The sequence below is a fragment of the Meleagris gallopavo genome, chromosome Z (assembly GCF_905368555.1).
Source record: "Meleagris gallopavo chromosome Z, MGAL_WU_HG_1.1, whole genome shotgun sequence".
In the NCBI taxonomy this organism is placed as follows: domain Eukaryota; kingdom Metazoa; phylum Chordata; class Aves; order Galliformes; family Phasianidae; genus Meleagris; species Meleagris gallopavo.
The window spans coordinates 43,710,996-43,738,703 of record NC_139435.1 but is presented as its reverse complement, the minus strand read 5'-3'; the positions used below and the strand labels follow the sequence as shown (position 1 = coordinate 43,738,703).

At 51.4% G+C, this 27,708-nt stretch overlaps 2 protein-coding genes across 2 annotated transcripts; both read right to left on the bottom strand.

Moving 5' to 3' along the window:
* Positions 1-1,752: 1,752 nt before the first annotated feature.
* On the bottom strand, positions 1,753-10,518 carry LOC146542237 (maestro heat-like repeat-containing protein family member 7). The gene is made up of 19 exons (XM_085213065.1): positions 10,401-10,518; positions 10,122-10,201; positions 9,811-9,936; positions 9,471-9,550; positions 9,091-9,202; positions 8,674-8,766; positions 8,318-8,422; positions 7,940-8,092; positions 7,648-7,799; positions 7,136-7,274; positions 6,233-6,384; positions 5,700-5,847; positions 5,094-5,234; positions 4,521-4,697; positions 3,778-3,933; positions 3,521-3,622; positions 3,300-3,402; positions 3,012-3,071; positions 1,753-2,728 (listed from the first exon to the last, which is right to left on the bottom strand). The coding sequence occupies exons 1-19, from the start codon at positions 10,516-10,518 to the stop codon at positions 2,580-2,582; spliced, it is 2,346 nt and encodes a 781-aa protein (XP_085069191.1). The 3' UTR covers positions 1,753-2,579.
* Positions 10,519-17,399: 6,881 nt separating this feature from the next.
* LOC109364794 (maestro heat-like repeat-containing protein family member 7) lies at positions 17,400-26,176 on the bottom strand. Its single transcript, XM_085213077.1, has 19 exons — positions 26,059-26,176; positions 25,780-25,859; positions 25,469-25,594; positions 25,129-25,208; positions 24,749-24,860; positions 24,332-24,424; positions 23,976-24,080; positions 23,598-23,750; positions 23,306-23,457; positions 22,794-22,932; positions 21,892-22,043; positions 21,359-21,506; positions 20,753-20,893; positions 20,180-20,356; positions 19,437-19,592; positions 19,180-19,281; positions 18,959-19,061; positions 18,671-18,730; positions 17,400-18,387 (listed from the first exon to the last, which is right to left on the bottom strand). Exons 1-19 carry the CDS (start codon positions 26,174-26,176, stop codon positions 18,239-18,241), a joined length of 2,346 nt encoding a protein of 781 aa, XP_085069203.1. The 3' UTR covers positions 17,400-18,238.
* Between the last annotated feature and the right edge of the window lie 1,532 nt (positions 26,177-27,708).

The window sequence follows — 27,708 nt, the reverse complement described above, 5'->3', positions numbered from 1 at the left end:
AGTTCACAAAACTAGTTTTTAATATAAGGAGACCAAAAAAGTTGGGTTTCTAAATGCATGAAAATCCTTTAAGATAAAGGCAAGTACTTCATCCAGCACACTGGAACTAGTTGAAACTGTAAGTTTCAAGCCAAAAGGGAGCAGGATAGACTTCAGTGCTTGCTGGCAAGCAAAGCAAATTCCTAGGCATCTCCAGCTTGTATGGATCAACTTCGATGTTCATGTGCGTTCCCTGTTATCTGGCTCCCATAGATCAGCAGAATTTCTTTGCACCTTCCAGCTGAGCATCTTAGACTATGCTCCCAGTCAAAGCCTTTTTCATGAGGGGGAGCAGATGCCATTCAAACAAACACAAGCAACACACACACATTCAGGAGAACAGAATAAAAGTATCTTCAGGTTCAGTTTTTCCACTTTCATGTGATCAGAAGCAGGAGTGGCAAAAATATTTCAGTATGGGAAAACTTAAACTAAATAAGTCTGTAGAAGTTCTTTAGTTCTTTCTTACATCTGAAGAATTAACTGTTGTTAAAAAGTTACTGCAAGGCTGGAAATAACGTGTTTTTGGTCCTATCCAATTTATGGGTCACGCTGATATTAAAATGAAGACAAGAACAGTGTGCTTTCTGAAGAAGATAACAGCCATTGTTCAAAAGGAAGCTAGGTTGCAAAGCAAGAAATGCGGACGCTTTCCACGTTAATCTTTGAAGTCAGTGACAAAGAAATACAACACGGGAAAGCAATCTTTCTTAGAAGATGCTTGACTCATTCCTAAAATTACCGGAAATATATACTTTCTTAGCAGTTTCTTTTCCAGATTTTTTAAGAGAAGTGCCCAATCAGAAGGCTTTTACCATTATTTTTACTCCAGCACTGGAAGAAACCATTGATTTGCAGTAGAAATCCCATACAACATTCTGGCTGTCAAAATGGAGAAAAATGGATTTGACTGTTGCACCACTTCTTGGATAAGGAATTGGGTGGTCGGTCACACTCAGTGAGTTCTGGTAAACAGCACAGTGTCCAAGTGGAGACTGGTGATGAGTGGCATTCCTCAGGGATCTGTGCTGGGTCCGGCACTGTTGAACATCACTGTAGGCAATGTGGACAGGATTGAGAGTTCCCTCAGTGAGTTTACAGATGACACCAAGCAGAGTACTGCAGTTGACACACCAGAGGAAAAGGATGCTATCCAGAGGGACCTGGATGGGCTTGAGAGGTGGACCCATGCCAACCCTATGAAGTTTAACAAAGCCAAGTGCCAGGTCCTGCACCTGGGTCAAGGCAGCCCCAAGCACTGATGCAAGTTGGGCAGAGGATAGCTTGAGAGCAGCCCTGAGGAGAGGGATTTGGGGATGTCGGTTGATGGAAGACTAACATCAGCCAGCAGTGTGCTCTTGCAGCCCTGAAGGCCACCTGGATCCTGGGTTGCATTTTAAAAAGCATGACCAGGAGGTCGGGTGAAGTGATTCTGCCCCTCTATTCCACTCATATGAGAACCCACCTGCATGCAGTTCACGGGCCTCCAACACAAGAAGGACATGCAGCTGTTGGAATGGGTCCAGAGTGGGACCACAAAGATGATCAGAGGAGCAGCTCCCCTGTGAGGACAGGCTGAGAGAGCTGGAGCTCTCCTTTTTTTTTACTGCTTGTCTGTCAAGAGAAAAAGAATGGACTTTGGCACTTTATGAAAGCGATAAAAGACAGTTTATTGGAAAAAATACAACTCTTAAATAATACAAAGCGTTCTTCTGATTGGATGCAGGCGTGAATCATGCATAACGCCTCCATGATCGATTGGTTAGCATGTAGATGGAATTCTTTTATTTTCTTCAACGGAACTGCATGCTGTTGCTGATTGTCCAGTTCTCCAAAGGATCTGTATCCCTACCCGAGGCCTCTTGTGCCCCTGGAGAGAATCAACAGCATTTCCCAGCTGAGTACTGTCAGCTTACGTGCTGACTCCTGCAGCCCACCGCTACAGAAACTTTGCACATAAGCTCAACACAGGAGGACACCAAGGGAGCCGCCTTGCAATCTGAGTTTTAATTAGAATCCTCTTTGTAAGGACGGATGCAACATACAGAATCAAACTCCATAAGGCATGGAAGGTTATAAAGTTGGTATGTTTATTATGGTGGTGGGTGCGAGGGTGATGACTCCTAACTCGCACAACAAAACACTTGTTGGTTGCTTATTTAGCATACAAAATCATACATATAGATAAGATGACACATCAGGTGGGTTACCAGGTGGGTTAAGCTTGCTCAAACTGTTCCAAGATCTCATCATATCGTTCCAATTAGGTTGGGGAAATCATTACGATACGTTCCGCCTCTGCGTGCACGCGTGCTGCTCTCTGGTGGTCACAGGCAGAGGTCTTCTCCAAGTCTTCCTCACAAAGGCTTTCTGGTGTACTTTTCACCTTTGTCAGTCACCAAGTACAGACCCAGTCCTAACCAGCTCGGTTCCTGTTCTTTGTTTCAGGATGTCCGTGCTCCTGGGTTCCTTCCATTGTTGAAGGGATCTGTCTTGCATGACAGGAATGCGTGTCATAGCAATGTCTCTGCACAAGAATTTTAGATGGCCATGCAGGGCCAGCAGCAAAGTGCTGAGAGCCTGCTCCCTGCTGATGGTGCCTGCTGCCTTCGATGTGTCAGAGTCTGTATTGTCTGGGCTGCCAGGAAACGGACTGACAGATAGACGTCATCTTCCAAAGGCTGAAGGGCTGCAACAGAAGGAAACAGAGCTGAGATGAAACCCACTGACTTGCACAGAGCCACCAGCATTCCCTCCTGACCCTACCAGCCCCACTCATTGTTCTTCTAGGCCCAGAGGAGCATGTGAGACTGAGGGATCAGCTGGAAGCCACTGCTCAGGAGTGCCCCACCTGCTCCAGGAATGCTCCCTTGCCCCTGCAGCATTGCCTTGCGGCAAGGCACAGCTGCACACTGCCCAGGCTCTGCCCCTCGGCCCCCAGCCCCAGCACGCGCAGCACTGCCCTCACTCACCACTGCAGATTTCATCCAGCACTTCCTTACTTTGTTCCCTGGAGTACTGCACAGCCAGCCCTAGGGAAAGAGCTCCCATCAGACCCCCGCTCCCCACGGAGCACAGAGTGCAGCCCAGCCAGCCCAGCTGCTTCCCCTCCCGTGTCGCAGGCAGGGACAGTGCCCGAGGCGGGACCTGAGCAAGGCACCCATCGGGGCTACTGGTATGGGCAGGATGTTCTGGGGTCTGCAAGGCTGCACCTTGCTGCCAGGGCAGGGCCCAAAGAAGGACCCAGCGGTTGGGCTCACCGATGAATTTGACAGCCTCGCATCGCAAGGAGGCCTGAGAATCCTTCAGGTATGGCAGGCTCTGTCTCAGGTATCCTTTCACACTCATCTTGTCCTGGTGCAGCTGCAGAAGAGCAGAAAGGCATGGAGCTTGCAGAGCCTCCCCAGCCACTGGTACAACCCCTCCTGACAGCATCCCCTTTCCCCCAGCAAAAAGGTATGGGCTGTGTGACTGTCCTTACCAAACACATCCTGATCCCCACTGTGTTCTCCTCCTGGGCCCAGTGCTCGAGCTCCTCCCACTTCAGGAATTTTGCACAAGCCACAAGGGCTTCCCCAGATGCCTAAGGAACAACAGATGCAAGGAGGTGGCACCACAGACACACTTCTCAGCATTTGAGTTCTTGCTGAACTCGCTCTCAATTCCCAGACCATCGCTGTCACCGCTGAGGTGTCAGCACACCCTTGCCCGCATGCTGGTCAGGTCTATAATTTATACCTGTGCTACGCTCGTGGTCTTGTCACTCATCTGAAATAGCAGAGGAAGCAGGGCCTTGCACACAACATTCTTCATGTTTCCCTTCTTATACCACAGCACAGCATCCATCAGATCTTTGAAGAGGTAGATGGAGTTGTCTCGCACTTCACTTGACACCTGAGGGAGGAGAACAGGCGGACCTCAGCAACACACTCTCACTGCCCATGGTGAGCACGAGCGTAGGCGTGGCTGGCATGAAAGGAGATGCTTTGGAGTCAACACTCCGCACAAAGGCGCTGTGCAGCCGTGCAAAGCAGTGCAACAGGTTTCCAACATGGGGTGCCTGTGCCTCAGAGTGCTCCCCCAGCCACTCCACCAGCTCAAAGCAGAGCTCCTCAAGCACCAGGACAAACAGGACATAGGGCTGGCCCTCGGCACTGCCTTCACGGCACTCGCTGCCTACTCAGCCTCCAACTCCCTGCTATGGCACCTGGAGAGAATGCCTGGCGCTGGTAGAAGAGGGTGCACTGGAGGGTTTGAAAATAAACCTTGGCAGAAGATGCTTGGCACAGCGGTCAGGCTGGGCCCCAGCACAGGGACCTCACGCCACCAAGAACAACCGAGCTATGCTGCCAGGGACAAGGCCCATTGGGCTGCAGAGCCCGGAAGACATCTCATTCTCGAGAACCGGAGAAGCAAAGAAAGGAGAAGGCCCTCCGGTCGAGCACCCACTCATGGAGCTCAGCCTCCCACAGCAGACTTACATGATTAAAAAGAGGCAGAATCTTCACAGCCAGCTTCAGAGCAATGGAACTGGCATGCCGTTTCCCCAGATGGCGCATTATATTTCTGAAGATCTTCAGCACCTTCAGAGTAATGGAGGTATTGGCAAACCGCAAGGCCTCCATGACGGCTGGAAGCAGGGTCCGTATTTCTCTTGCCTGTACAAAACACACAGTTTCCTTTTCATCAAGAGGACAGCGGCCACCCTGGCCTAAAAGTTCTGATTACAGAGCACCAGCCACACGCTCTGCTTGTTGGCAGCTGCCACAGGAATAACAGCGGCAGACTCTGGTCAGGCACACCACTTATAGTGATGGGAAAGGTAGGAGAAGAAGGGCAGGCGAGCAAGGACGCCATGCCCCCTGCTCAGCCACCCCCTTTTCCAACAGGCCCCATCTGGAAAACTCCTGGAAATCTCCCCAGGCAGCCACCAGGCCCCACCATGGCCATCACCCCAACTCCTGAGCCTCGGGCAAGGCCAAGGCACAATGCTGCCCACCGCCCCAGCGCCAGGCTGCCCACAGGAGGGCTTCATTTGACTAGGTCCTGCTCACCATGTCAGGTTCCTTGGACAGGAGGAGGACAAGGCTTCTGAGCACCAGCCAGAGCAGTGGCGGGCTTTCAATCTTCAGAAGTCTCTGGAGCTGTGCTGGCTTACACAGCTCTTTCAGGATCTCTTCAGTAGGATGCATCATCTGAAACAAAGGCAGCAATGAGAACCAGGCAGAGGCAGCAGGACTCCCTGCACCTTGCAGCTCCTGGCTCCTCTTGCAGTGCAGGGCTGGGCAATGGGGAGACACAGCCTAGCCTGGGGCAGCAGCGCCTTTGGAAGGCCCCACCATCCCTCTGCGGCCCAGGCCTAGCACTATGCAAGACGACTTTCTGGCCTGCTCCACCTGTCCTTTGACCTTCAGAAGCCTTTGAGGAGTGCCTGACCAGCAGGAGCTGGCACAAAAGAGGCACCAGCCGTGGGTGGCCACAGGCACTAAAGCCTGCTCAGCCTGCATGGAGGCAATGGCTCTCCCCGGCCCCAGCCGTGGCTCTGACTCTGCAACAGCCCTGTCTCAGGTTTCCAGTCTGGGGAGGAAGGCTGGGGGAGGCAGGGAGTTGGGCAAGGAAAGCCCCAAAGGCAAGCACTAATGCCTTGTCCAGTAACTCACAGTCAAGTGAAGGAGGCCCAACTCCGCTGTGGTGATGTTAAATATCTCGCACAACTGTTGGTCCTGGAGAACATTGCTCAGTTCATCCAAGATCCTCTCTGAAGTTTCCAGCATGGGAAGTATCCTGTTCCAAATGTCCAGGGTAACGCTGCAAACAAAGAGCGGTGCTGTGTCATCAGGGCTGCCTCAGCCATAGCGCCATGGCTCAGGCAGGCCCGGCAGGCCCCAGGCTGTGCTGCAGCCCAGGCTCTGCCACCGCGTGTGCTTGGGGAGGCCTGGGGGCCCGGCCTGGCCCCAGGCTGAGATGGCCTTCCCCGAGGGGCAGGGCAGGAGCCTGATGGGAGGCTCTGGGCTGCCATGGTCAACATTGGCTGCTGCAGCCCTGAGCAGCCCACCGGCACTGGAAAGCACAGTGGGATGGAAGTCCTGCTCCTCGGGGGTGTCCTTCAGCTTTCCTTGGCTCTGGCAACAGGAGCATCTCTGAGCCCTGCTCTTCTCATAGAACAAACATGCGAGGCTGTCTGGGCTGGTACCTGTCACACTGGGGGAGGTCGATCAAAACACTCCTCAGGACATCTCCGGGAAACTGGAAGGTCAGAATGTCCAGCAGTGAGAAGAGTGTCTTCTGAAGCGATTCACTGCTCTTTTCCAGGCTTCTCTGGATGGACCCCAGAATCTCTGGCACCTGTTGCAAGAATACGGGGAGAATGCTGCTGTCACTGCAGCCGCTTGCCCCCCAGCCACTGCTATTGCTGATGCAAAAGTAAATGCTTCGGAGTCACATTCTGCACAAAGGTGCTGTGCAGTTGTGCATAGCACTGCAGCAGGTTTCCAGCACGGGGTGCCTGTGCCTCAGAGTGCTCCCCCAGACACCCCACAAGGCCAAAGCAGAGCTTCCCAGGCACCACACCGCAGGTGAGACAGGGCTAGCCCTCAGCAATGCCTTCAAGGCACTCGCTGCCTGTTTGGCTCCGCATTTCTGCTGTGGCACCTCATGCTGGTAGAAAAACGAGCACTGGAGGGTCTGAAAGTAAGCCTTGGCAGAAGATGCTTTGCACAGCAGCCAGGCTGGGCCCCAACACAGAAGCCTCACATCACTGAGAACAACCAAGCTGTGCTGCCAGGGACAAGGCTTGCTCCTCCTGCCCTCGGACAAGCACAGGCTCTTGCTCTCACGCCTTTGAAGAGCAATTGACCTTTGAGAAGCTGGCACAAAAATGGCACCAGACGGGAGTGGCCATGGGAACTTCTTCTGCCTGGCCCTGCCGCCTGCTCAGCCTGTGCGGAGGCCGTGCCTCTCCCTAGCCCAAGCCACAGCCCCAGCTCTGCCCCTGTCCTGCCCCAAGTTTCCAGTCTGGGGATGAAGGCGGGGGGAGGCAGGGAGCTGGGCAAAGAGAGCCCTGAAGGACAGCACAGTGCCTTGTCCAGTTACTCACAGTCAGATGAAGGAAGCCCATCCCCATTGTGGTGATACTGCATCGCTCTTCATCCTGGAGAAGGTTGCACAGTTCATCCAAGATCTTTTCTGAAGGTTCTCGCATGGTAAGCATCATCTTCCAGATCTCCCGGGTAGTGCTGCAAAGAAAGAGCAATGCTGTGTCAGCAGGGCTGCCTCAGCCACGGTGCTATGGTGCTGCAAGTGCTGCAGCCTTGGCCCTGCCACCCCACATGCTTGGGAAGGCCTAGGGGGCCTGGCCTGGGCAAGCAGGAAGGGCTGAGGTGGCCTTCCCTGAGGGGCAGGGCAGGAGCCTGATGGGAGGCACTGGGCTGCCTTGGTGGGTGTGAGCTGCTGCAGCCCTGAGCAGCCCAGCCCACTGGCACTAGAAAGCACAGTGGGATGGAGGGCCTGCTCCTCGGGGGTGTCCTGTAGCTTTCCTTGGCTCTGGCAGCAGGAGCACCTCTGAGCCCTTCTCGTGGAACAAACGTGTAGGGCTGTCAGGGCTGATACCTGTCACTGTGTGGTAGATGGATCAGCATGCTTGTTAACACATCTGTGGGAAACTGGCATGCCAGCACGTCAAGCACTGACAGGAAGATCTCCTGAGCAGGCGCGCTGCTGCTTTTCAGCTTTCTGCGGATGAACTTCAGAATCTCTGGCACCTGTTGGGAGGACAGAAGGAGAATACTGCTGCAGCCGTACTGCAGCCATTTGCCCTGCTGCCACTGAGATTACTGCTCTTCCCAGTGCTCTGTGCTGGCTTAAAATGGCTACAGATGCCCAAGAGCATCTGAGTGCTTACTTCTGTTAGCCAGGTGCCAGGGTCTTTCAAAACCAAGTCCAGTATAATCCTGGCATACTCCTTGTCCTCAGAGCTGCAGTCAGCAATGGTCTTTTCAAGGGTCATAAAGACGATGCCTGTAGTCTGAGGAGGGTCGAGGAATTTTCTAAGCAGCTATGGTAGGAAGGAAAAAAGGGAGGGAAGACAAGTCAAACTGAGTATGAGAACACGGTCTGGAGGGGGAAGACCAGAGGAAAAGGGCAAAAGAAGACACTTGCTTCAGGGCAGAAACGTGCTGAGGGCTCCCCCACCCGTGCCCAAGCTCGTTTCTCAGGTACCCCTGAGCCGTAGAGGCAGCTCTGGGATGCAAAAAGAAGAGGAGGGAGCAGGCCTCCTTACCTGCTGCCTGAAAGTGCTGGCCATGAAACCACAAAGCTTCCAGATCTGCTCCATGGTCCTCTCACGCACAATTCTGATCCCAGAATAGGTATAGGACAGCAGCAACTGTGAGGAGAGGAGCTGCTGGTTAGCCTGGGAGCTGCTGATGCCCACTCCAGCAGAAGCAGGTCTGCCGAGCTCCTGGCTGGAACCACAGCCTCCATGCACGCTTCCCCTGAGCTCGAGCCAAGCCCATCATGGGGCTACTGCCGCTGGGGTGGCTTGCCAGCTCCAGCTGCTGCCAGTGCCGTTTCCAAGGAGAGGGCTCCAATTCTACTAAAGGGACCTCTGGGGGCAGAGCTCTACAATAGACACACCTTGAAGATACTCTGCAGCCGATTATTGACAGTGGTTATAGACAGACGGCTGTCTAGCACGATCTGTAGCATGTTGTTCATAGCTGTCAGGGTCTGTAAAGAGTAGAGTGGGTTGTGGAAGTCTTTCAGAGGTTGCTCTCACTGCCAGGAGACTGCTCTGAACTCCTCTGCCAAGGCTGCCAAGGAAGGACACCCACACATCCACACACACGGAGACCCTGGGGCTGTAAAGCTGCTGTGCGCAGACCAGTCTGCAAGCACAGGGTGTTGCCGGGCCCAGGGCTTGAAGGGTAAGTGGTGAGGGGCAGCAAGGCTGAGAGCCCGCCCTGCAAGGATCTTTCTTAACCTCTGGACACAAAGAATCCAGGAAGCAGCCCAGAGGCCTGAGGTTCAGTAGTTGCACCTGGTACTACATACTTGGTTGTAGAGGTAAGCGTTCAAGACGCTCGTTGGAGGAAGGTAGAAGATGACATTGCAGGACACATTTAAGAGATGTAGTATTTTGTCCTCTGAAATTGCGTTCACTTCACTGCAAATAGAGAGACCTTGATGTTAGGAGCAGTGTCTCTGTGCTGAGGCAGGGGTGGAACAGGTCCTCCCCCAGGCAGGACTCCCTGGGATGGATGGGGAGCCCTGCCGGAAGGCACCTCCTCCTCCATGGGGCTGGCCTGGGTCAGAGGACAGTCCTGATGCCACCAGCTTTGGGGCAAGAGCCAAGACCCTGTGGGGAGCTGCATCAGGGCCACCAGGATCGTGCCCAGGGGATGTGCTGGCAAAACCATGGGCTGGACAGTTACCTCAAGGCAGCGATAGCATTGATGCAGTGGTATATCAGTGCTGTGCTCAGCTGCTCCCTGGGCTCCTCACACAGTAGAATCTGCAAAGCACAACCGGGATGGCACCTGGCAGCCACCGGCACCCAGCACCAGCAAACCCTGCTAGGGCCTGAGTAGCCCCAGTGCCCCTTGACCAACACTGGCACACAGATGCTGCTGTCCACCTCCACTGCTGAGGTCTCAGCAACACCTGGAGCCCTATCAGGGGCACACTGGTGTCTGTGCACAATTTCCCTGCCTCCCTCTGCCCGTGCCCTGTCCTCGTCAGGAGTGCAGGTACCCGGGTGCCATGTCTCCTCACCTCGATGTTCTGTGGCACATCGTTTAGGAAGCAGAAGACATCCAGGCTCTCTGTCAAGCCCTTCTTTCCAGCCGTGCTGCACAGTGTGCAAATACTGTTCAGGAACTGCATCTTCTGCTCCAGATTCTGGCGGACACACAGAGACCAAGGAATGTGAGCCGGGAGAGCCACGGCCAGGGGGACCGAGCGTTGCAGGGTGTGGAGCAGTGTGGGAGGCCCGCAGGGCAGCAGCCCTCCTGCAGCCTGAAAGCAGAGCCAGAGGGACCATCAGCAGATGCAGGCACAGCCATGATGGAGACGGCTGCTAGTACCTTTTCCTTGCTGATGACATAGGCTTCGATGCAATCAACGGCCTCCTTTTCCTCTTCACACACAAGCAGCCAGTCAGCATCTAACCAAGGAAGAGAGTGAGCAGTGCTGTAGAGGGGTCAAAGGCAGGCGCGAGCAGAGGAAGGAGCTCTGCCCTCTCCAGCCCTGGGCCCACTCCCCTGGCACAGTCAGCTCGTGCCTGTCAGGACAAGGAGCTCTGGTATCGAGCAGGGGGCACTCGCTGCCCCAGCCCTGCCCAGCCCGCTGGGGACCTCACTCACCAGCATGCAGTGGCTGCACCTCGGTCACTTCGTAGGGCTCCAGTGGAGCTCTCCTCTCCTGGGGAGCCTCACTCTCTGCCCAGGCCACCTTGGGGTGTCTAGGGGGTTTCCCCTCCATCCTGCAGGATGAGGACTGAGGATGGGGTGGGGGCAGATGTGGGGCTGCCAAGGGTATAGGGAAACAACGTGGAGTGCGCTCGGGGGCTCCTCGCCAGACCCGCACGCTCCTGACCTATAGCCTCGCTGTCCTGCCGGACACTGCGGGGCCGCTATGTCGGTGCCAGCTATCCCTGGGTGTCACAGGGACAGGTCACAAAGGGCCCCGCCCGGGTGGAGCTAGTTCCAGGTTGAAATGGCGTAGGCCAAACTCCTCAGCGGGAGGGATGTGTGCACCTGCTTACCCAGAAAGCCTTGGAAGTGGGCCTGAGAGGGACCGGACTACCCAGGCTTTCGTGTTTCTGCTGGGAGAGTGGAGGTGGCTGCAGCAGAGCAGAGGAGGAAGACGAAGACTCACTGTCAGCTCAGCAGCTGTTTTGCTCACAGGCTTGTGAGCTCCAAGGCATTTATTTCTGAATCATAAAGATGTAAATTATAAATTTCACACAGGAAATACAGTTCTGTGCCCTTATTTCTGATTAGCTGACAATACACTGTCAAATAATTGGGAACACCGCACTCCAGTAAGGCATTTCCCTATACTCCATCAGATATTTTTCTTCTTCTTTTTCTTTTGTTTTATAATCTCTAAACAGTACCCTGGGGAATGTGGTCTTTTAGAGATTTGGCCTTTTCTTGATGCCACCTGGGCAAGACTTCCACAATGCAATTAAGTCGGCTTTGATACTAGTCTTCACCGTTCCTCATACAGACATAGAAATCAAGTTAAACTGAACTGTTAATACTGATATCCATAAGAAGCCTTATAGATCCACAAAACAAGCAGAAGACAGTAATGAAAGGTTTTAACTGAAGATCTGGTAACTTTGCAGAACATACATAAACTCTGGTTCTTTGGATTCTAATTTGTGTGGGGTGGGGCAATTTTTCATACTCTCAGATGGTCTGCTTGAAAACTAGATGACTATTATTTGTTGGTTTTGTTTGTTTGTTTGTTTTTTGTGAACAGGGATGCTATAGCAGGGTTCTGTATATCCTGAGCGTCCAAATCATTTTTTATTTGAGCTTGCAGACATGTAAATTCTGCAGCCACAAATAGTGAAGGCCTGTCACACAAAGGCACGTTCTCACAAGAAAATATTCTAAATAGTGATGGCTCTAATAAGAAATCTTGATGATGTAATTTTGATGATGCATGTCATTTTTTGGTTATACCTTTATGTGCAGGCCTGTGTTAAATTGCTGTTCCATTCAACTGTTAGTAGTTGAATTCAAAGCCAATGAAGTAGACACTGTTTATCCACTTTGTTGCATTTTTAGTTATTGTAAGTTTCCACCAAGTTGTGTAACGGATTACTTCTTTTTACATTTGATTGGAAAATCAAGGAAAAGTAATGGAAAATTCAAATATGGAGAGAGATGATTGGGGGGTAATATTTGATGTGGTGTGAAAGTAGATGTCTTCAGAAGTTTACGTGACAGCTGCTGGGCAACTGGCCAGGTTCCGTAGGACTTGGTTTTCCTCAGAAAAAAACTGGCCTAGTTACATCAGCAGGGTCTGAAGATCGTCCTTTTTATTAATGGAAACCTTTGGCTTCCTTGTTCTGCTCTGGTGCGTTTTACAAAATGCACATATTTGCAGCAGTAAAGAAACATGCTCATATTTATTTAAATCTTTCATGTTTGTTTATGTGTTTAAATAATCAGGAAAACATTAAAAACAAAGAAGAGGCAACACTGGCCAGAACCAGCAAGTTCCTTCTCGAGATCCGAAGACAGCTGCATTTTTATGCTTTATATCAAGCTTTATGTCAATTATTTCTTTCTCAGAAGAGAAATAGTTCCCTTCTTCTGTACTCTCCCTCACTGCACTATTCTTCTGTAGCTAGTCCTAGGTCTGCATCTCTTGGCAGGTTAAAATATTCACAGAATCACAGGGGTTGGAATGGACCTCAAGAGATCATCGAGTCCAGCCCCCCTGCTACAGCAGATATCCTGCCATAGGTCACTCAGGATAGGCGTTCTGCCGGGCCTTGGATATCTCCATGAAAGGAGACTCCATAACATCTCAGGGCAACCTGTTCCTATGCTCTGTCACCCTTACCATACAGAAGGTCTTCCATGTGATAGTACGGAACTTCCTATGTTCATCTTTTAGGCCATTACTCCTTGTTTTCCAAGTTTAGTTATTGGCAGCTTATCCTGTTGTGGTAATTGTGGAGCAGTGTCCTTCAATTTAAAAAGCAGTTTCACTCCCCTGGCTGAGTTGAGAACACACACGATTGTTGGAAGCCATCATATTGCATCTCAGACCTCACCTCAGCTCAGCTGTGTGTCAGGCTTTGTTTGCTAGACTCAGCGATCTTCCTTCTCACAGCACAGGATTTCTGTGCTCTGCATCCCTATGAAGCCTGTTTCCGCTTGAGTTCTGATTGTTTCTTTCTTGAAAATAAATGACCAGGAGGCTACTCTCTGATTTGCTCTGTTTAATATTTTTGTTCTCTGCCCTACAGATCACCTTCATCCCCTCTCATTGACTACGCAGCATTTTAAACCTCTTGCTTAGGTCAGCTCTGCCCAGCATTTAGGACCAGCACATTGTTCTTCATTTGCTGTGACAGAAGACACAAAACCTTGGCCCACACCTTCTGTAGACAAGCTGCTGTCCTACTTAAAACAAAAACAAACAAACATACAAAAAAACCCTGAAGCAAACAAGAGAAACCATTTCCAGAAAAATAGCCCTGCTAGCCTGCAGTGCAAGAACTGCTCTTCCAGAAACGTATGGATAGATACAAGTACATTCTCCACCCTGAGGAAAGACTCCGGCAGTAGTCTTTATTGCCCATTCCCATACCCACATGCAAAGATTATCTATTTTCCCTTTTGCCCACTGATTCACTTCAAATGCAGCCCATTTCAGATCTGTCATGGCCTTCAGGCAGCAATATGGAAAACCAAAGTCAAGGTGTTGAGCTCTGGCTGGAATGAGGAACTGATTCAAGCCAGGAGAGAAGGCAAGAAGTGCAAAAGGAAACCGCCGTGTTTGTTGTCTACAATTGTTGAAATTGTTGATACAAGATATGGATATTTAGGTTTCACTATAAACTATAGAATGATTCCATGGATTTTGTCTATTATTTCTGGCACAGGCTATGTTTTGCAATGACTATATTCCATCCCATCTGCATTTCTGGTCTTGCAGACTGCCTCCCTAGCACTTAGTGAATGAAGTCACAGCAGTGGAACACAAATATGAACTAAAATGTATTCACGTGTTGTCCTGAAGCTGGACAAACTCTGAGTGCCCGGCCAGTGGTCCTCTGCAGCAACTGAAGACATTAAAAGAAGCAAGCAAGAAAGTTTGGAGATCATGACTAGAGAAATGTGCACTTCTTCTTCAGAGGTTTGCATGTCCTGCTCAGTAACAACCATACTCTTTTCCTGACTATGGCTAGGCTGAAGCTACAGCTGCAAGTGTAGCGCTGCTGATAAACAAAGTGCTATCAGTCTACACTACTTTCATCTGTCAAGAAGGGTGAAACATGCCTGCAGTTTTGCAGCTGAGTTCTCAAATATTGCTAGTTCAGGGAATGCTGTAAAAAAATCGAGTCTGAGGTTTGCTCAAAATACGAAAGAAATACTATGTAAAAACTGCTGGTGTCTACCAACTATCTAGAAAAACACATGGTTGATGAGACATACAGGTGTGAGTGTTGCTTACATAAATGTGATTAGTACATGAGTAAAAGACATACACATGGATTTTTATTAATAGGAGATCAAAGCTCTAAGAGGTTGGCAGATGAGGTCTTTTGTGCTGTACCAAGAAATACCAGTGAGTCAAAGCCACTCTGAAATGAGATTACCAACAGGGCAGACCCCAGGTCTCAAAGCATCTGAATGATAATTTTTGCTTGTGTTCTGTGCTTCTTGAGTTACAAAATCATTGATTTTCAAGTTTACTTCTGGGCTGATGTTTCATTTATGAAGAGGCAGCAGCACCTTTCAGGCTCAGTTGTTCTTTTTGCCTGCTTTCATTTGTTGAATTTGTCTATAAAATGTTGGTGAGGTCTAGAGTTTGATCCCATTCTCTTTGTTTTATAGTTGGGATTTTTTTTTTTTGGTCATGTTTACTTCTGGGCTGATGTTTCATTTATGAAGAGGCAGGAGAACCTTTCAGGCTCAGCTGTTCTTTTTCCTGCTCTCACTGTTGAATTTGTCTATAAAATGTTGGTGAGGTCTAGAGATTGATCCCATCCTCTTTGTTTTGTAATTGGGGTTTTTTTTTGGTCATGTTTCTTCACCGACACAAAATGCACAAAAACGTTCAGATGATTTCTCCAAGGTAACACTGATTTTCATGGCACACCTAGAGGAACTAGGGCTTCTATAAATCTATCCCAGGCTTCTGGGGTAGGGATTGTGCTGTCTAGAATAAAGTAGGTGTCTTTTTCTCTTGGACAAAAAAGTAACTTTTTGAAACTGATGTTTTCTGTCCTTAGTTCTCAACAGATTGCTGAAGCTGTGCGTTTTGTATGTTAATGATCCATACTTTTAAAAATGTTAGAAGAGGGAAAAGTCATCAGACAGACTTATTAGTCAGAGAAGAGAGTACAGAAAATAAATTTCAAAGCGCTTCTCCCATAGTTGGTAGGAAGAGCTTGATTCATCAACATTTTGAATTTTTGTTTCTGGCGCACCATCATTTCTCTTTGAATTCTGGAAAAAATCATCCATTTCTGTTTGCAACTCCATTTTCAATTGACGTAACTGCAAATTTTCAAGTGGAATATTGCAATCAGACCTTCAACTCAAAAATTTGATCATGTCTCTCTGCTGGACTTTCATAAACCTAGTCTTCCAGAGAAATGTATGCCTTGAAACAGGCTGCCCAGGAAGGCTGTGGAGTCACGAACCCTGGAGGTGTTCAAGAGGCACATAGAGGTGGCTCTGACGGGGTTGGCTAGTGGGAATGGTGGGGATGGTATGGGGTTGGACTTGATGAACTTAGAGGTCTATTCCAACCTTAAGGGTTCTGTGATTCTGTGAAAAAGGACTCTGTACCTTGGCTATAGGCGGTCTCTATTTCTTTGTTTTCACGCCTTCCAGCAGATCTACTGGATTCACTAAGAGTCATTTTAGTTCACAAAACTAGTTTTTAATATAAGGAGACCAAAAAAGTTGGGTTTCTAAATGCATGAAAATCCTTTAAGATAAAGGCAAGTACTTCATCCAGCACACTGGAACTAGTTGAAACTGTAAGTTTCAAGCCAAAAGGGAGCAGGATAGACTTCAGTGCTTGCTGGCAAGCAAAGCAAATTCCTAGGCATCTCCAGCTTGTATGGATCAACTTCGATGTTCATGTGCATTCCCTGTTATCTGGCTCCCATAGATCAGCAGAATTTCTTTGCACCTTCCAGCTGAGCATCTTAGACTATGCTCCCAGTCAAAGCCTTTTTCATGAGGGGGAGCAGATGCCATTCAAACAAACACAAGCAACACACACACATTCAGGAGAACAGAATAAAAGTATCTTCTGGTTCAGTTTTTCCACTTTCATGTGATCAGAAGCAGGAGTGGCAAAAATATTTCAGTATGGGAAAACTTAAACTAAATAAGTCTGTAGAAGTTCTTTAGTTCTTTCTTACATCTGAAGAATTAACTGTTGTTAAAAAGTTACTGCAAGGCTGGAAATAACGTGTTTTTGGTCCTATCCAATTTATGGGTCACGCTGATATTAAAATGAAGACAAGAACAGTGTGCTTTCTGAAGAAGATAACAGCCATTGTTCAAAAGGAAGCTAGGTTGCAAAGCAAGAAATGCGGACGCTTTCCACGTTAATCTTTGAAGTCAGTGACAAAGAAATACAACACGGGAAAGCAATCTTTCTTAGAAGATGCTTGACTCATTCCTAAAATTACCGGAAATATATACTTCTTAGCAGTTTCTTTTCCAGATTTTTTAAGAGAAGTGCCCAATCAGAAGGCTTTTACCATTATTTTTACTCCAGCACTGGAAGAAACCATTGATTTGCAGTAGAAATCCCATACAACATTCTGGCTGTCAAAATGGAGAAAAATGGATTTGACTGTTGCACCACTTCTTGGATAAGGAATTGGGTGGTCGGTCACACTCAGTGAGTTCTGGTAAACAGCACAGTGTCCAAGTGGAGACTGGTGATGAGTGGCATTCCTCAGGGATCTGTGCTGGGTCCGGCACTGTTGAACATCACTGTAGGCAATGTGGACAGGATTGAGAGTTCCCTCAGTGAGTTTACAGATGACACCAAGCAGAGTACTGCAGTTGACACACCAGAGGAAAAGGATGCTATCCAGAGGGACCTGGATGGGCTTGAGAGGTGGACCCATGCCAACCCTATGAAGTTCAACAAAGCCAAGTGCCAGGTCCTGCACCTGGGTCAAGGCAGCCCCAAGCACTGATGCAAGTTGGGCAGAGGATAGCTTGAGAGCAGCCCTGAGGAGAGGGATTTGGGGATGTCGGTTGATGGAAGACTAACATCAGCCAGCAGTGTGCTCTTGCAGCCCTGAAGGCCACCTGGATCCTGGGTTGCATTTTAAAAAGCATGACCAGGAGGTCGGGTGAAGTGATTCTGCCCCTCTATTCCACTCATATGAGAACCCACCTGCATGCAGTTCACGGGCCTCCAACACAAAAAGGACATGCAGCTGTTGGAATGGGTCCAGAGTGGGACCACAAAGATGATCAGAGGAGCAGCTCCCCTGTGAGGACAGGCTGAGAGAGCTGGAGCTCTCCTTTTTTTTTACTGCTTGTCTGTCAAGAGAAAAAGAATGGACTTTGGCACTTTATGAAAGCGATAAAAGACAGTTTATTGGAAAAAATACAACTCTTAAATAATACAAAGCGTTCTTCTGATTGGATGCAGGCGTGAATCATGCATAACGCCTCCATGATCGATTGGTTAGCATGTAGATGGAATTCTTTTATTTTCTTCAACGGAACTGCATGCTGTTGCTGATTGTCCAGTTCTCCAAAGGATCTGTATCCCTACCCGAGGCCTCTTGTGCCCCTGGAGAGAATCAACAGCATTTCCCAGCTGAGTACTGTCAGCTTACGTGCTGACTCCTGCAGCCCACCGCTACAGAAACTTTGCACATAAGCTCAACACAGGAGGACACCAAGGGAGCCGCCTTGCAATCTGAGTTTTAATTAGAATCCTCTTTGTAAGGATGGATGCAACATACAGAATCAAACTCCATAAGGCATGGAAGGTTATAAAGTTGGTATGTTTATTATGGTGGTGGGTGCGAGGGTGATGACTCCTAACTCGCACAACAAAACACTTGTTGGTTGCTTATTTAGCATACAAAATCATACATATAGATAAGATGACACATCAGGTGGGTTACCAGGTGGGTTAAGCTTGCTCAAACTGTTCCAAGATCTCATCATATCGTTCCAATTAGGTTGGGGAAATCATTACGATACGTTCCGCCTCTGCGTGCACGCGTGCTGCTCTCTGGTGGTCACAGGCAGAGGTCTTCTCCAAGTCTTCCTCACAAAGGCTTTCTGGTGTACTTTTCACCTTTGTCAGTCACCAAGTACAGACCCAGTCCTAACCAGCTCGGTTCCTGTTCTTTGTTTCAGGATGTCCGTGCTCCTGGGTTCCTTCCATTGTTGAAGGGATCTGTCTTGCATGACAGGAATGCGTGTCATAGCAATGTCTCTGCACAAGAATTTTAGATGGCCATGCAGGGCCAGCAGCAAAGTGCTGAGAGCCTGCTCCCTGCTGATGGTGCCTGCTGCCTTCGATGTGTCAGAGTCTGTATTGTCTGGGCTGCCAGGAAACGGACTGACAGATAGACGTCATCTTCCAAAGGCTGAAGGGCTGCAACAGAAGGAAACAGAGCTGAGATGAAACCCACTGACTTGCACAGAGCCACCAGCATTCCCTCCTGACCCTACCAGCCTCACTCATTGTTCTTCTAGGCCCAGAGGAGCATGTGAGACTGAGGGATCAGCTGGAAGCCACTGCTCAGGAGTGCCCCACCTGCTCCAGGAATGCTCCCTTGCCCCTGCAGCATTGCCTTGCGGCAAGGCACAGCTGCACACTGCCCAGGCTCTGCCCCCCGGCCCCCAGCCCCAGCACGCGCAGCACTGCCCTCACTCACCACTGCAGATTTCATCCAGCACTTCCTTACTTTGTTCCCTGGAGTACTGCACAGCCAGCCCTAGGGAAAGAGCTCCCATCAGACCCCCGCTCCCCACGGAGCACAGAGTGCAGCCCAGCCAGCCCAGCTGCTTCCCCTCCCGTGTCGCAGGCAGGGACAGTGCCCGAGGCAGGACCTGAGCAAGGCACCCATCGGGGCTACTGGTATGGGCAGGATGTTCTGGGGTCTGCAAGGCTGCACCTTGCTGCCAGGGCAGGGCCCAAAGAAGGACCCAGCGGTTGGGCTCACCAATGAATTTGACAGCCTCGCATCGCAAGGAGGCCTGAGAATCCTTCAGGTATGGCAGGCTCTGTCTCAGGTATCCTTTCACACTCATCTTGTCCTGGTGCAGCTGCAGAAGAGCAGAAAGGCATGGAGCTTGCAGAGCCTCCCCAGCCACTGGTACAACCCCTCCTGACAGCATCCCCTTTCCCCCAGCAAAAAGGTATGGGCTGTGTGACTGTCCTTACCAAACACATCCTGATCCCCACTGTGTTCTCCTCCTGGGCCCAGTGCTCGAGCTCCTCCCACTTCAGGAATTTTGCACAAGCCACAAGGGCTTCCCCAGATGCCTAAGGAACAACAGATGCAAGGAGGTGGCACCACAGACACACTTCTCAGTATTTGAGTTCTTGCTGAACTCGCTCTCAATTCCCAGACCATCGCTGTCACCGCTGAGGTGTCAGCACACCCTTGCCCGCATGCTGGTCAGGTCTATAATTTATACCTGTGCTACGCTCGTGGTCTTGTCACTCATCTGAAATAGCAGAGGAAGCAGGGCCTTGCACACAACATTCTTCATGTTTCCCTTCTTATACCACAGCACAGCGTCCATCAGATCTTTGAAGAGGTAGATGGAGTTGTCTCGCACTTCACTTGACACCTGAGGGAGGAGAACAGGCGGACCTCAGCAACACACTCTCACTGCCCATGGTGAGCACGAGCGTAGGCGTGGCTGGCATGAAAGGAGATGCTTTGGAGTCAACACTCCGCACAAAGGCGCTGTGCAGCCGTGCAAAGCAGTGCAACAGGTTTCCAACATGGGGTGCCTGTGCCTCAGAGTGCTCCCCCAGCCACTCCACCAGCTCAAAGCAGAGCTCCTCAAGCACCAGGACAAACAGGACATAGGGCTGGCCCTCGGCACTGCCTTCACGGCACTCGCTGCCTACTCAGCCTCCAACTCCCTGCTATGGCACCTGGAGAGAATGCCTGGCGCTGGTAGAAGAGGGTGCACTGGAGGGTTTGAAAATAAACCTTGGCAGAAGATGCTTGGCACAGCGGTCAGGCTGGGCCCCAGCACAGGGACCTCACGCCACCAAGAACAACCGAGCTATGCTGCCAGGGACAAGGCCCATTGGGCTGCAGAGCCCGGAAGACATCTCATTCTCGAGAACCGGAGAAGCAAAGAAAGGAGAAGGCCCTCCGGTCGAGCACCCACTCATGGAGCTCAGCCTCCCACAGCAGACTTACATGATTAAAAAGAGGCAGAATCTTCACAGCCAGCTTCAGAGCAATGGAACTGGCATGCCGTTTCCCCAGATGGCACATTATATTTCTGAAGATCTTCAGCACCTTCAGAGTAATGGAGGTATTGGCAAACCGCAAGGCCTCCATGACGGCTGGAAGCAGGGTCCGTATTTCTCTTGCCTGTACAAAACACACAGTTTCCTTTTCATCAAGAGGACAGCGGCCACCCTGGCCTAAAAGTTCTGATTACAGAGCACCAGCCACACGCTCTGCTTGTTGGCAGCTGCCACAGGAATAACAGCGGCAGACTCTGGTCAGGCACACCACTTATAGTGATGGGAAAGGTAGGAGAAGAAGGGCAGGCGAGCAAGGACGCCATGCCCCCTGCTCAGCCACCCCCTTTTCCAACAGGCCCCATCTGGAAAACTCCTGGAAATCTCCCCAGGCAGCCACCAGGCCCCACCATGGCCATCACCCCAACTCCTGAGCCTCGGGCAAGGCCAAGGCACAATGCTGCCCACCGCCCCAGCGCCAGGCTGCCCACAGGAGGGCTTCATTTGACTAGGTCCTGCTCACCATGTCAGGTTCCTTGGACAGGAGGAGGACAAGGCTTCTGAGCACCAGCCAGAGCAGTGGCGGGCTTTCAATCTTCAGAAGTCTCTGGAGCTGTGCTGGCTTACACAGCTCTTTCAGGATCTCTTCAGTAGGATGCATCATCTGAAACAAAGGCAGCAATGAGAACCAGGCAGAGGCAGCAGGACTCCCTGCACCTTGCAGCTCCTGGCTCCTCTTGCAGTGCAGGGCTGGGCAATGGGGAGACACAGCCTAGCCTGGGGCAGCAGCGCCTTTGGAAGGCCCCACCATCCCTCTGCGGCCCAGGCCTAGCACTATGCAAGACGACTTTCTGGCCTGCTCCACCTGTCCTTTGACCTTCAGAAGCCTTTGAGGAGTGCCTGACCAGCAGGAGCTGGCACAAAAGAGGCACCAGCCGTGGGTGGCCACAGGCACTAAAGCCTGCTCAGCCTGCATGGAGGCAATGGCTCTCCCCGGCCCCAGCCGTGGCTCTGACTCTGCAACAGCCCTGTCTCAGGTTTCCAGTCTGGGGAGGAAGGCTGGGGGAGGCAGGGAGTTGGGCAAGGAAAGCCCCAAAGGCAAGCACTAATGCCTTGTCCAGTAACTCACAGTCAAGTGAAGGAGGCCCAACTCCGCTGTGGTGATGTTAAATATCTCGCACAACTGTTGGTCCTGGAGAACATTGCTCAGTTCATCCAAGATCCTCTCTGAAGTTTCCAGCATGGGAAGTATCCTGTTCCAAATGTCCAGGGTAACGCTGCAAACAAAGAGCGGTGCTGTGTCATCAGGGCTGCCTCAGCCATAGCGCCATGGCTCAGGCAGGCCCGGCAGGCCCCAGGCTGTGCTGCAGCCCAGGCTCTGCCACCGCGTGTGCTTGGGGAGGCCTGGGGGCCCGGCCTGGCCCCAGGCTGAGATGGCCTTCCCCGAGGGGCAGGGCAGGAGCCTGATGGGAGGCTCTGGGCTGCCATGGTCAACATTGGCTGCTGCAGCCCTGAGCAGCCCACCGGCACTGGAAAGCACAGTGGGATGGAAGTCCTGCTCCTCGGGGGTGTCCTTCAGCTTTCCTTGGCTCTGGCAACAGGAGCATCTCTGAGCCCTGCTCTTCTCATAGAACAAACATGCGGGGCTGTCTGGGCTGGTACCTGTCACACTGGGGGAGGTCGATCAAAACACTCCTCAGGACATCTCCGGGAAACTGGAAGGTCAGAATGTCCAGCAGTGAGAAGAGTGTCTTCTGAAGCGATTCACTGCTCTTTTCCAGGCTTCTCTGGATGGACCCCAGAATCTCTGGCACCTGTTGCAAGAATACGGGGAGAATGCTGCTGTCACTGCAGCCGCTTGCCCCCCAGCCACTGCTATTGCTGATGCAAAAGTAAATGCTTCGGAGTCACATTCTGCACAAAGGTGCTGTGCAGTTGTGCATAGCACTGCAGCAGGTTTCCAGCACGGGGTGCCTGTGCCTCAGAGTGCTCCCCCAGACACCCCACAAGGCCAAAGCAGAGCTTCCCAGGCACCACACCGCAGGTGAGACAGGGCTAGCCCTCAGCAATGCCTTCAGGGCACTCGCTGCCTGTTTGGCTCCGCATTTCTGCTGTGGCACCTCATGCTGGTAGAAAAACGAGCACTGGAGGGTCTGAAAGTAAGCCTTGGCAGAAGATGCTTTGCACAGCAGCCAGGCTGGGCCCCAACACAGAAGCCTCACATCACTGAGAACAACCAAGCTGTGCTGCCAGGGACAAGGCTTGCTCCTCCTGCCCTCGGACAAGCACAGGCTCTTGCTCTCACGCCTTTGAAGAGCAATTGACCTTTGAGAAGCTGGCACAAAAATGGCACCAGACGGGAGTGGCCATGGGAACTTCTGCCTGGCCCTGCCGCCTGCTCAGCCTGTGCGGAGGCCGTGCCTCTCCCTAGCCCAAGCCACAGCCCCAGCTCTGCCCCTGTCCTGCCCCAAGTTTCCAGTCTGGGGATGAAGGCGGGGGGGGAGGCAGGGAGCTGGGCAAAGAGAGCCCTGAAGGACAGCACAGTGCCTTGTCCAGTTACTCACAGTCAGATGAAGGAAGCCCATCCCCATTGTGGTGATACTGCATCGCTCTTCATCCTGGAGAAGGTTGCACAGTTCATCCAAGATCTTTTCTGAAGGTTCTCGCATGGTAAGCATCATCTTCCAGATCTCCCGGGTAGTGCTGCAAAGAAAGAGCAATGCTGTGTCAGCAGGGCTGCCTCAGCCACGGTGCTATGGTGCTGCAAGTGCTGCAGCCTTGGCCCTGCCACCCCACATGCTTGGGAAGGCCTAGGGGGCCTGGCCTGGGCAAGCAGGAAGGGCTGAGGTGGCCTTCCCTGAGGGGCAGGGCAGGAGCCTGATGGGAGGCACTGGGCTGCCTTGGTGGGTGTGAGCTGCTGCAGCCCTGAGCAGCCCAGCCCACTGGCACTAGAAAGCACAGTGGGATGGAGGGCCTGCTCCTCGGGGGTGTCCTGTAGCTTTCCTTGGCTCTGGCAGCAGGAGCACCTCTGAGCCCTTCTCGTGGAACAAACGTGTAGGGCTGTCAGGGCTGATACCTGTCACTGTGTGGTAGATGGATCAGCATGCTTGTTAACACATCTGTGGGAAACTGGCATGCCAGCACGTCAAGCACTGACAGGAAGATCTCCTGAGCAGGCGCGCTGCTGCTTTTCAGCTTTCTGCGGATGAACTTCAGAATCTCTGGCACCTGTTGGGAGGACAGAAGGAGAATACTGCTGCAGCCGTACTGCAGCCATTTGCCCTGCTGCCACTGAGATTACTGCTCTTCCCAGTGCTCTGTGCTGGCTTAAAATGGCTACAGATGCCCAAGAGCATCTGAGTGCTTACTTCTGTTAGCCAGGTGCCAGGGTCTTTCAAAACCAAGTCCAGTATAATCCTGGCATACTCCTTGTCCTCAGAGCTGCAGTCAGCAATGGTCTTTTCAAGGGTCATAAAGACGATGCCTGTAGTCTGAGGAGGGTCGAGGAATTTTCTAAGCAGCTATGGTAGGAAGGAAAAAAGGGAGGGAAGACAAGTCAAACTGAGTATGAGAACACGGTCTGGAGGGGGAAGACCAGAGGAAAAGGGCAAAAGAAGACACTTGCTTCAGGGCAGAAACGTGCTGAGGGCTCCCCCACCCGTGCCCAAGCTCGTTTCTCAGGTACCCCTGAGCCGTAGAGGCAGCTCTGGGATGCAAAAAGAAGAGGAGGGAGCAGGCCTCCTTACCTGCTGCCTGAAAGTGCTGGCCATGAAACCACAAAGCTTCCAGATCTGCTCCATGGTCCTCTCACGCACAATTCTGATCCCAGAATAGGTATAGGACAGCAGCAACTGTGAGGAGAGGAGCTGCTGGTTAGCCTGGGAGCTGCTGATGCCCACTCCAGCAGAAGCAGGTCTGCCGAGCTCCTGGCTGGAACCACAGCCTCCATGCACGCTTCCCCTGAGCTCGAGCCAAGCCCATCATGGGGCTACTGCCGCTGGGGTGGCTTGCCAGCTCCAGCTGCTGCCAGTGCCGTTTCCAAGGAGAGGGCTCCAATTCTACTAAAGGGACCTCTGGGGGCAGAGCTCTACAATAGACACACCTTGAAGATACTCTGCAGCCGATTATTGACAGTGGTTATAGACAGACGGCTGTCTAGCACGATCTGTAGCATGTTGTTCATAGCTGTCAGGGTCTGTAAAGAGTAGAGTGGGTTGTGGAAGTCTTTCAGAGGTTGCTCTCACTGCCAGGAGACTGCTCTGAACTCCTCTGCCAAGGCTGCCAAGGAAGGACACCCACACATCCACACACACGGAGACCCTGGGGCTGTAAAGCTGCTGTGCGCAGACCAGTCTGCAAGCACAGGGTGTTGCCGGGCCCAGGGCTTGAAGGGTAAGGGGTGAGGGGCAGCAAGGCTGAGAGCCCGCCCTGCAAGGATCTTTCTTAACCTCTGGACACAAAGAATCCAGGAAGCAGCCCAGAGGCCTGAGGTTCAGTAGTTGCACCTGGTACTACGTACTTGGTTGTAGAGGTAAGCGTTCAAGACGCTCGTTGGAGGAAGGTAGAAGATGACATTGCAGGACACATTTAAGAGATGTAGTATTTTGTCCTCTGAAATTGCGTTCACTTCACTGCAAATAGAGAGACCTTGATGTTAGGAGCAGTGTCTCTGTGCTGAGGCAGGGGTGGAACAGGTCCTCCCCCAGGCAGGACTCCCTGGGATGGATGGGGAGCCCTGCCGGAAGGCACCTCCTCCTCCATGGGGCTGGCCTGGGTCAGAGGACAGTCCTGATGCCACCAGCTTTGGGGCAAGAGCCAAGACCCTGTGGGGAGCTGCATCAGGGCCACCAGGATCGTGCCCAGGGGATGTGCTGGCAAAACCATGGGCTGGACAGTTACCTCAAGGCAGCGATAGCATTGATGCAGTGGTATATCAGTGCTGTGCTCAGCTGCTCCCTGGGCTCCTCACACAGTAGAATCTGCAAAGCACAACCGGGATGGCACCTGGCAGCCACCGGCACCCAGCACCAGCAAACCCTGCTAGGGCCTGAGTAGCCCCAGTGCCCCTTGACCAACACTGGCACACAGATGCTGCTGTCCACCTCCACTGCTGAGGTCTCAGCAACACCTGGAGCCCTATCAGGGGCACACTGGTGTCTGTGCACAATTTCCCTGCCTCCCTCTGCCCGTGCCCTGTCCTCGTCAGGAGTGCAGGTACCCGGGTGCCATGTCTCCTCACCTCGATGTTCTGTGGCACATCGTTTAGGAAGCAGAAGACATCCAGGCTCTCTGTCAAGCCCTTCTTTCCAGCCGTGCTGCACAGTGTGCAAATACTGTTCAGGAACTGCATCTTCTGCTCCAGATTCTGGCGGACACACAGAGACCAAGGAATGTGAGCCGGGAGAGCCACGGCCAGGGGGACCGAGCGTTGCAGGGTGTGGAGCAGTGTGGGAGGCCCGCAGGGCAGCAGCCCTCCTGCAGCCTGAAAGCAGAGCCAGAGGGACCATCAGCAGATGCAGGCACAGCCATGATGGAGACGGCTGCTAGTACCTTTTCCTTGCTGATGACATAGGCTTCGATGCAATCAACGGCCTCCTTTTCCTCTTCACACACAAGCAGCCAGTCAGCATCTAACCAAGGAAGAGAGTGAGCAGTGCTGTAGAGGGGTCAAAGGCAGGCGCGAGCAGAGGAAGGAGCTCTGCCCTCTCCAGCCCTGGGCCCACTCCCCTGGCACAGTCAGCTCGTGCCTGTCAGGACAAGGAGCTCTGGTATCGAGCAGGGGGCACTCGCTGCCCCAGCCCTGCCCAGCCCGCTGGGGACCTCACTCACCAGCATGCAGTGGCTGCACCTCGGTCACTTCGTAGGGCTCCAGTGGAGCTCTCCTCTCCTGGGGAGCCTCACTCTCTGCCCAGGCCACCTTGGGGTGTCTAGGGGGTTTCCCCTCCATCCTGCAGGATGAGGACTGAGGATGGGGTGGGGGCAGATGTGGGGCTGCCAAGGGTATAGGGAAACAACGTGGAGTGCGCTCGGGGGCTCCTCGCCAGACCCGCACGCTCCTGACCTATAGCCTCGCTGTCCTGCCGGACACTGCGGGGCCGCTATGTCGGTGCCAGCTATCCCTGGGTGTCACAGGGACAGGTCACAAAGGGCCCCGCCCGGGTGGAGCTAGTTCCAGGTTGAAATGGCGTAGGCCAAACTCCTCAGCGGGAGGGATGTGTGCACCTGCTTACCCAGAAAGCCTTGGAAGTGGGCCTGAGAGGGACCGGACTACCCAGGCTTTCGTGTTTCTGCTGGGAGAGTGGAGGTGGCTGCAGCAGAGCAGAGGAGGAAGACGAAGACTCACTGTCAGCTCAGCAGCTGTTTTGCTCACAGGCTTGTGAGCTCCAAGGCATTTATTTCTGAATCATAAAGATGTAAATTATAAATTTCACACAGGAAATACAGTTCTGTGCCCTTATTTCTGATTAGCTGACAATACACTGTCAAATAATTGGGAACACCGCACTCCAGTAAGGCATTTCCCTATACTCCATCAGATATTTTTCTTCTTCTTTTTCTTTTGTTTTATAATCTCTAAACAGTACCCTGGGGAATGTGGTCTTTTAGAGATTTGGCCTTTTCTTGATGCCACCTGGGCAAGACTTCCACAATGCAATTAAGTCGGCTTTGATACTAGTCTTCACCGTTCCTCATACAGACATAGAAATCAAGTTAAACTGAACTGTTAATACTGATATCCATAAGAAGCCTTATAGATCCACAAAACAAGCAGAAGACAGTAATGAAAGGTTTTAACTGAAGATCTGGTAACTTTGCAGAACATACATAAACTCTGGTTCTTTGGATTCTAATTTGTGTGGGGTGGGGCAATTTTTCATACTCTCAGATGGTCTGCTTGAAAACTAGATGACTATTATTTGTTGGTTTTGTTTGTTTGTTTGTTTTTTGTGAACAGGGATGCTATAGCAGGGTTCTGTATATCCTGAGCGTCCAAATCATTTTTTATTTGAGCTTGCAGACATGTAAATTCTGCAGCCACAAATAGTGAAGGCCTGTCACACAAAGGCACGTTCTCACAAGAAAATATTCTAAATAGTGATGGCTCTAATAAGAAATCTTGATGATGTAATTTTGATGATGCATGTCATTTTTTGGTTATACCTTTATGTGCAGGCCTGTGTTAAATTGCTGTTCCATTCAACTGTTAGTAGTTGAATTCAAAGCCAATGAAGTAGACACTGTTTATCCACTTTGTTGCATTTTTAGTTATTGTGAGTTTCCACCAAGTTGTGTAACGGATTACTTCTTTTTACATTTGATTGGAAAATCAAGGAAAAGTAATGGAAAATTCAAATATGGAGAGAGATGATTGGGGGGTAATATTTGATGTGGTGTGAAAGTAGATGTCTTCAGAAGTTTACGTGACAGCTGCTGGGCAACTGGCCAGGTTCCGTAGGACTTGGTTTTCCTCAGAAAAAA

Coding starts and splice junctions, on each gene's coding strand:
- LOC109364794 (XM_085213077.1), bottom strand. CDS start 26,176: ATGGAGGGGAAACCCCCTAGACACCCCAAGGTGGCCTGGGCAGAGAGT. Junction 21,507..21,891: donor GACCTCCCCCAGTGTGACAG/GTACCAGCCCAG, acceptor CTTTGTTTGCAG/CGTTACCCTGGACATTTGGA. Junction 18,388..18,670: donor GCTGGATGAAATCTGCAGTG/GTGAGTGAGGGC, acceptor CTTCTGTTGCAG/CCCTTCAGCCTTTGGAAGAT.
- LOC146542237 (XM_085213065.1), bottom strand. CDS start 10,518: ATGGAGGGGAAACCCCCTAGACACCCCAAGGTGGCCTGGGCAGAGAGT. Junction 5,235..5,699: donor TGGGCCTCCTTCACTTGACT/GTGAGTTACTGG, acceptor CCTTTGTTTCAG/ATGATGCATCCTACTGAAGA. Junction 4,698..5,093: donor TGTCCAAGGAACCTGACATG/GTGAGCAGGACC, acceptor TGTTTTGTACAG/GCAAGAGAAATACGGACCCT.